Raw genomic sequence first — 9,246 nt, 5'->3', positions numbered from 1 at the left:
TAAAATCACAAACAAGAGAATATTTATATTACTGTTTTTGGCATTTAAACTGTTTTTCTCAAAAATATACACAGATGTTTATTTGATATACAGTAAAAGCCCTCTAATGCGAACACCAACAGGACAAATTTTTTTTGTCCGCAATAGAGTGGTGTCCATAGGACAGGGGTTCAATAATGTTATTTGCCTTGGAATCGCGGAGTTAAAAATTGTCTGCGTAAGAGGGGTGTCTCCATTTGAAGGGTGTCCATTTAGTTTCTTTAGCATTATAAAAATTAAGCATGGGTTAATTATATTAAGATTACTAACCACTCAAAATTCCAACAATAATTGCTATCAAGTTAAAAGAAAAGTAGACTGATTGTACATACAACATAATACTGTAGAACTCATTCTTTAAAAAATATTTTCTTTTATTATTATTTTTTATTAGTATTTATTTTACTTTTAATATCTATTCTAATAAATAGTATCATGAGTATCATTTTAAAGAATGCAGTGTAAAACAATAGGGCTCATAGAATGCAAGTTACTTTTGTATGTTTGCAAATGTTAATAGAATAATTAAATTCATTGATTTTGTTTCAAAGTGCATTTCATCAATGTATATATAACAATATTTATTGAGCAATCATCTTGATACACAGCAGATAAATTGGAAAATAATTTTTTAGGATGATAAATTGTCACATCACAAACACAACTATAAGCATATATATATATATATATATAATTTCTAAATTCTTTTATTTTTTTACAATATACAAATATTTTGCAGACAGAGAAAATGATTCTTATTTAGGATTGTATTTTGCTTACAAACAATTGCAGTAAGAAAACTTCATAAGTATATCATTGGCATGGATATGTTTAATGGTTTTAAAAAAACATTTCAAGCAAGTTCTTGAACTTCAACTAAATATTCAACTATCACTAGGTATTCTCCATATTTCCTTCAAAACTGCGTTTTCAAGTAAAATGAAGGAACATGATGCTTTTATGATCAATAAAAATGCATTTGAAGTTCAATTGTTCATTCGCTGAATCCTAGGTCAGGATCTTTTGAAATTAAAATGCATTAAAAGCATGATTTAAAATGGCAACAAACAGCGTATTCGTCCAATATGTAGGGATGACTGACAACATGAAAACTGATGAGATGAATAAAAATGAAGAACATGTTAAAATGTCCTACAGTAACAGCTGCCATAATTTAAAAAGAGCAACAATAGAAAAAAAAACTAATTCGGCCATATAGAAATATATTGTAAACCAGCTAAAATATTCAATAAGTATAAACAGCATCTTATGATTTAAAATTTTTCATCATTAGTATTTAGTTTAGTTCTTCTGTTTACTACCTTTAGTGAATTATACTTACATGCTAATGCCTTTTTTTTTTTTTTTTTTTGTAAAATATGTTGGAGCTTCCAAGTGTAAACTCTTATTGTATATACATTTTGCACAAAAGTTTTTAAGCAGTATTTTAAACATTTAAAAAATAATAATAAATAAATAAACACAAAGGCATTGTCCAAATTATTTCAGATCACTTTCTAATGTTCTGAAACACTTCTTAATTTGGCATCTTTATTTTAGAAACATCAGTTGAAAGTCAATGTGATGGCTCAAAAATATTTACACACTACTTTCCCTTTGTGCGTCAGTTTGTGTTTCATTGAAAGGAACAGTTTCTTCTGTATCGTCTACAATATCTTCATCTTGAAATTGTATGGATTTCGCTTTGTACCAAACGACAATATCTACTAGGAAAGCCATGAACATTATGACTGCAGTAACACCATGGAAAACGGAGCGGAATTTGGACGGGTCATAGAGACGACATGCACCGGGTGTTCCACAGTTGTCTTCCCAAAATAGACAGGCCGAGTCCACAACAGCACCATAGATGATAGGACAAGGCACATTACCTGTAAATGAGTATTAAATTACTTAAATATATTTTTAACCAGGGCCGGATTTAGGGGAGGGCAGGCGGGGCTACTGCCCCGGGGCCTCCACAACAAAGGGGCCCCCACAGTAAAATTTTTACCAAGTATCCTAACTTTCACGGGTCGAAAATATCGGATATATACATATATATCAAAGTATCGGATATTTTCGAAAATATGATGATCTTTTCGAACCCTGATTAGGGGCCTCCACACTTCTAAATCCGGCCCTGCTTTTAACATAAAAGGCAAAAAAGAAAATCCAAATTTCAAAAATGTGTGTTAATATGCTATACTAGAAAATTGCCTGTCAAAGTATAATGGGTGAAAATTGCTTCTACATTTGAACCAAGCAATTGCCTGTTTGGTGACATTTTGATAGTTGAAATTTTAACCAACTCCAGTGGATTAACCCTAAACTTCAGTAGATAGCATTCATTGTTGACCACTTTTTCGTTTCTTCATTCTCCTAAAATGACAGTCTTGCCAGTAAAACAGTATGTTACTGGATCCAGTTCAGCCTTGTCAAAATAAAGCCTTTCCCTTCATGTTAAACACATTGCCAGAAGATATTATCAAATTATCATACCGTGGCAGAGTTTCATTTTTGGTGACGTCGGCGTTTCCATCAGTGAATATATATGAAGATTAAGACTTGTGACCTTATTATCTTCATGTTCCCTTTCTCTTGGTTTAACTTTTCTCTTTTTATTATTTCGATATTTTTTTATAAGAATATTATGAGAATACATAGTGAAAATAACTGTATAAAGCTACAGCTCAGAAAATACTCATGGTAGCTTATGACCATTGAAATCTTTTTGCAGAAAAAACAAATATTTTTATTGTACATGGTACCTAAATAAACAAAACTATGACCAGTATATATTGGCTCATTAAAATATCACTCTGCAACTTTCTTTCTCCCTTATTAAAAATATTGTGAAAAAGTTCAGATATAAAAGTATATTTTTCGCTATCCACTCGTTTAACCATCACACACTATTATATTACTCTCAGGTATTTCTTGTAAATATTCAAGAAATTTTGAAATCAGTTGAAGCCGTAAGGGAGATTTCTCCCCTAAAGTACTCTTACAAAAAAGTTGGAAACTGACATAGGTTCAAGCATAGATTTCAATGTGTGCACCGTATGTTGCTCGAACCATATCTAACTGGTATTCAAATCCATCCCATATCCATAAACGGTGCACACATTGAACTCTGGTAATGAAAGGTATTGCTTTCTGTTTAATAAAATGATTAAACATCCCACAAGGGGTTTGTTTTCATTATTTTGGCGATACGGACATCACTGTAAATTGCTTATAATTACACTTTTTACTTTATCTTTTTTTTTCCTTTTTTTTTATCGATATCGCAAAAAAAATCCTGAAACTGGAGTATTATGGTGTTACACAGTTTGTTTTTTTTTCTATGATTTTTTAAAATATGTCAAAGACTTTACGGAACACCCTGTATCTTTGTACATTTGTTTTTCTTATGAAACATTGCTCTGTTTTCTAGTACCATGGCACCACTTAATTCTTATAGGCTGTGACAACTTGTGGCAACAAAGAGGGCACTGCAGGGAACCCCTGTTTCCATTAGGTTACCATCGATTGGTGGATGCAAGGGCTCCGCTCAGCGCCTTTTGCAGTCAAAATGAGTGATGTCATATCAAAAATAAACAAACTTTGAATTTGATTGGTGGATGCATGAGCTGCATCGGTTTAACACAGAAAAGTCATATATTGTCACAGCCCGTTAAGCGTCAACACCACCTGGGGGGGAGGGTATGCTTGTAAATAGTTGAAAAATAGCTTATGACATTGACAGTAATGTTTAATGCTGAAATTTTTGAATTGGTCAATCCTCAAAAAAAATTCCCATACCACTAAAAAAACAATATTTAATTAAAAGCAATAAATATTCTGCTTTATATTTATTTCCATCCCTGTGACCCTGTACTAAAGATATTTTGCAAGATTAATTTTAGGTGACCAGGAAATACATACCAAATAATCCAATAGCAAATGCAATCAGTCCTAAAGCCATTGCTTTATCCTGTGGTTCAACGCATCTGTAGATGTAATAAAGAAAGTTATTTTTCTTGAGATAATATTTATTCCAAGATCACCAATAAACAGCAGCTAATTTTTTATCAATTAAAAGAGACAAAAACATATATAGTAATAACTGTAATGTCATTAGATCTTAAATGTGATTGAAAAGACACTCCAAACTGAAGGGAAAAGTTTATCTTGAACATAAAGCTAACATTGATAAATTTCTTGTTTCCTGGCTTTTCATTAATTATTTTTAAAAATTTAAGAAAAATAAATCTTAGTTTTTGCAAGTTGTCATTATTAGTTATTTATGTGCAGCAGATTTTCACTTATTGAAAAATCTATTTATGAATGATACTATAAGAGGTTTTCACTTCACGTGTCATTAAATATAAACTTCATCTTTGCAAATAATAAAGCTGAAAGTTTGGACCTATGTCTAGATGTCTGTGATGCGCATAGCGCCTAGACCGCGAAGCGATTTTCCCAAAATGAGATTTTTTTTCGTTTTCTACTCCAATTTTAAGAGCACTTTACCGAGTAAATTATCATAACATGGACAAACAAATTACCATAGCGTGGACGGGCAAACTACCATAACATGGGCGAGCAAATTAACATAGCAAAAAAGGGGAGAAATTCATCATCCGTTATTCGTAAATATACAGACGAACTAAATGATCTTTTCATTTTCTACTACGGGCAAAGCCGTGAGGGTACCGCTAGTCTTTTAATAAAATAAATATTTGTTTGAAACTTACCTTAGTGTCAATAGCATTGAACCAACTTCAGAAGTAGAGTGAACTAATACAAACAAAGCAAATACAAAGATGTATGGAAGTAAACTATCACATTGCATTTTGCAAAACCCGTTAGTGGCTGTCACATTTTGTCCAAGGCATAAGCAGTCTTCGTACACAAACTAAAAAGCAATTTTTAAACATTCAGAAAAGTGATTTTTTTTAGTTAGTTAATATAAATTTAAAATATGTAATATGTATACCAAGAACAACTCTTTAAATTTTAAAATACTCTTACTAATGAAAACATCTGAAACACTTAGACATCATAAGATTTGTGATGCTAAAATGTCTTAACATTTGTAATGAATAAAAGTCACACTAATAATAAATTTACTCATGCTATTCCATTTTATTTCATTCATTGAACGATATTTATTCATTGTGCAAAGTGTTTAAGCAATTATTTTATCAAAATGACATAAGGCAATGATACCCCACTTTAGGTATTATGGCACACTATATTTAATTTATTGATTAAATATACGGTGTTATTAGTTTTAAAATGTCCTTTTCTTATTGATAGCTGGAGAGTCTCCGCCCCGAAATGCAAATGAAGAGGTTATATGTCATATGCGAATTGGTTAACAGCGCAAGTTGCGCTATGAGTTGTCGTCACCAGTTCGTTCATGCATCAGTTTAATCCAAGTCGAGTCGACTGTTTCAAGGAGTTCCATATTAGCTGCTATAAGCGCATAATTCTTTTAGCTGGATCACAACCCACCGTTCTAGTTCAAGTTTGGGAACAAGTCAACCTCAACAGTATTTATTCTTCGTACCACAGACTGGGAAGACACCAGGAAAGTAACTTTTCATTTATTGTTTATAATATCATAGGACTATGCTTTTGGATTTATAACTTTAATTTAAGGCCATTATATTTAGTCAAAGATTCAATTATTCTCTTCAATTGTTTGCTGGCCAAGAAGCGGCAGTGTAAATAATGTAAATAAAAGAAATTTTTTTAAGATGTTCTCTGTCTCAGTTTAAAACCAACATAAATTGAACAGACAAGCATCGTACAATAGCTTTTCTAATAAATCAATTTAATCAATTGATTAATCAGTTTATTCAATTGCTAATGCAAAGTGCATTAGTAATGGTTAATAATTTTTTGAGTACTACTAAGGTATCTACTCGATGGAACTCCAAAAGTAATTTGGTAACTTTCCAAAAAACTTTTTCCCAATGGCAGAGAATAAGAGACACTTTACTAACAGAACGAAATTCTGTAATCGGCCCTATTCCATATACAGTCGAGTCCCAACTTACTCGAGGGATGCGTTCCAAAACTCTTCACATAAGTCAAAATTTTGTGTTATGGAAAAGGGTTTGTGTAAAAACTTTTATAAAGATATCCAATGATTTTAGACACTTTTAAACACCATAGAAAATTTTAAAATCATTTCTGAATCATACATTACCCTTTTGTACATAAGGTATTGAGTTTTTGTTTTTGAAAAAAAGTTACATTATTCAACATAAACTACTGCTACAATGCACAAAATCAATGATCAATGGAAAAGAGAGACATAAAATATACCAGTATGGTATGTACTGTAGATAGTAATAATAAAATAATGCACTAAAGTTGTACTGTACAGTAGATCCAGTAATGATATTTGAAACTTTAAAAAATGAAGATGTCGATGATTTATGCTGCGTGATCAAATTGTTATTTTAATATATTTTTTAATACAGTTGTTTCGCTAATTATTTAAAACGTTTCCATCTGTGGCAACACCACTCTTCTTAGTTTCTTTAATTCACAATACAAGAGTAGCTTCCATTTAACTATTTTTTGCATTTTGCTAAAACACTACTCTTTGAACTTCTACTGATTTCCTTTTCATGACTACTAATTGTACATAAAAAAGAATCACTCATACCTAATTTTCGGGCTACCTTCGAAGCATGTATTAGTTGTTCAAGCATATCGAGAAACTTTAGCTTTCATTTAATTTTTGGAATTTTTCTGTTTTTCTTTCTATTTTCACAAACTGTAGATGAAACTGAGCTCTTAGGAATCATTAAAAATGAGGAGCAGTTATTTGTATCCACTAACAAAGCGATGTTCAGACTAGTACGGTGTCAGAACTTCTGCTCTCAGTAGAACTAAAGGGATGAAGGCCCATTCACGAAAAAAATATTTTTAGCAGCCAATAATAATGGCAACACTTACATACCCCCTGATTTATGATTCCCTTCCGAAAATTTTTCTGTTGCGACCCAGGAATTTGCGCTAAGTCTAAAATTCGTTACTGGTGAAAAAACTCGCGTTATGGTCATTTCGCGTAAGTCAAATTGCGTTGTAGCGGGAGTCGACTGTATTTGCTTTGCAGACAGTTTTTTTTTATCGTACATTGAATTTCAGCGCTTTTTACTCATACATTTTTAATTTTTTCTCATTTCCGAGTTTTCTAAATAATTATTATTAAAGTTTGTAACGAAATAAGAGCTTTTTTTGCATTTAGAATAAGATGTAATGTACTATGTACAGATGTTATGTGTAGTGTAATTTATGTCGTTTGATGATGATGATTACTCCCTCTAAGGTATCAAGTGTAAAAAGTTAATCTCAAAAATTTCTCTTAATTATTTCAGAGAATAAAAACAGGGAAAAAGTGTAATCAGTTAAAATGTTCTGGAAAAATTTCACCTGATGCTTTAATTTGCAAAATAATTCAATGAACAAGTAAAAGCAAATGAGCGCAACTTTAATATTTTACCTGATCATAAGAAGGTCCTGAAACCTTGGTACAGCCAGCCAAGCAAGGAGATAAATAGGTAACACCTTCGCTAGTGCAAATAGGAGCGAATTCTCCTGGCTTACAACTACAAGTTTCATTGCAAGTTGCCTGAGAGGTATCTTCATATTGGCTAAAAGAGTGAAAAGATAATATATAAATAATTAGGTATGTCTGTATGCATAATAAATTGCATGACTGCCCAACCCAGCCTTCATTTTTGATACACTAATATCAATTAATATATGTTTACTTTTTTAAAATGATTAAAGATATGCAGGGCCAGATTAAGGCATGGGCCTAGGGCACCAACATTTGGGGGGCACCAAATCTGTAGGTAAAATTTTGATTTTTGAATCATTCCATATGGCACTGAATTAGAAAAAAAAAACCTTGTAAAAATTCAATCTCTTTCGCAAATCCCAAAACCACTCCTAGTTCGTTCTATATTTACAACACTTTTTAAAGTTATACCATAGATAATTTTGATATTAATCTCTTTTTCCAACTGGCAAAGTTTGACGACATCTTATATTATCATGTTTAGTTATCGTAATACTATGTCACATCTATTTTTTGTACTATAAGGTACCACCAAATTTAGTACAAGTATGCCAATAAGCAAGTATCAAGATATTTTACTGCTTTTCCATAAAAAATAAGTTCAGGGGGGGGGAGGCACACCAAATAAATTTCGTGCCCACTGTCTTCAAAAACGCGAGTCGGGCCCTGAAGGTATGATTAAAAATGACCATATTAGGGATTATTACATTTTCATTATAAATTAGAAACTAGCAGTACTTTAGCATAAGATTTTGATAAGCTATAAAATACTTAATTTCTGAATTAGGGAAACCACAATAATAATTTAGATATTTGCAGCTGCATAACGAGATTATTTAGTTAACATTATGATCCTTGAAAATTCTTTATATAACAAAATATTACCTTCCAGAGTTCAATCCAACATATTTGTTAAGTGGGCAACCAAAGATCATCAAAATCATCATTCCAATAGCGTACAACAAAGCAGAAATGGCAATCCAACGTGCAACAAATCTTGCAGAGGGCTTGAATTTTCGCATAAATGTTCCACTTGCAAATATACCAACGCCCATAACAAGTATGCCAGCAATCCCTATTCAAGTCAAAAAAAAAAAAAATCGATATTACTTTTCCTGTAGTGCTGAAGACAAAAGACAAAATACTCTAAGATTAATAAATAAATTTTCTTTAAAAAGTTTGCAATACAAAATTTAGAACTAGGTACATATATCTTCAATGCTGTTTGGGACTGATTTGTAAACATTTCCAAAGTAAAAGAAGTTCCTTGACTAAAGTAAAAGTGCCACAACACTGTTAAGTTTTAAAATATTTTTAAAGAACTTGTCTATTACTACATAAAATTAAAAATAAATGCTACATGATGGATTCAAAGGAATGTGAAGAAATGACAAACAAAATATTGACTTTTAAATTAAGAGCATTATTTTAGAATAATTGCCTCGAATTATTTAACAAATGAAGTGTAAAATGAAATAAGCATTCAATTAACTCTTTAAGGAGTAGAAACTTTTCAGTTTAGTATGGTAATTTGCCATGCATGAAACTATTAAATGCTGAAATAAGTAACATGTGTGCCAAATTTTGTGAAAATAGGTTCAGTGGATACCATGTAA

At 31.4% G+C, this 9,246-nt stretch overlaps 1 protein-coding gene across 1 annotated transcript in view; it reads right to left on the bottom strand.

Moving 5' to 3' along the window:
* Positions 1-790: 790 nt before the first annotated feature.
* Positions 791-9,246, bottom strand: part of LOC129222731 (solute carrier organic anion transporter family member 74D-like) — a 75,522-nt gene continuing 67,066 nt past the window's right edge. Inside the window, exons 7-11 of the mRNA XM_054857263.1 lie at positions 8,516-8,705; positions 7,550-7,700; positions 4,782-4,942; positions 3,970-4,034; positions 791-1,931 (exon numbers count right to left, since the gene is read on the bottom strand). Of these exons, the coding sequence (XP_054713238.1) occupies positions 1,639-1,931; positions 3,970-4,034; positions 4,782-4,942; positions 7,550-7,700; positions 8,516-8,705 (860 nt within the window). The 3' untranslated portion in view covers positions 791-1,638. The remainder of the gene's footprint in view (positions 1,932-3,969; positions 4,035-4,781; positions 4,943-7,549; positions 7,701-8,515; positions 8,706-9,246) is intronic.

This window comes from Uloborus diversus, chromosome 5, assembly GCF_026930045.1.
Source record: "Uloborus diversus isolate 005 chromosome 5, Udiv.v.3.1, whole genome shotgun sequence".
Lineage (NCBI taxonomy): Eukaryota > Metazoa > Arthropoda > Arachnida > Araneae > Uloboridae > Uloborus > Uloborus diversus.
This window is presented reverse-complemented; position numbering and strand designations above follow the sequence as displayed.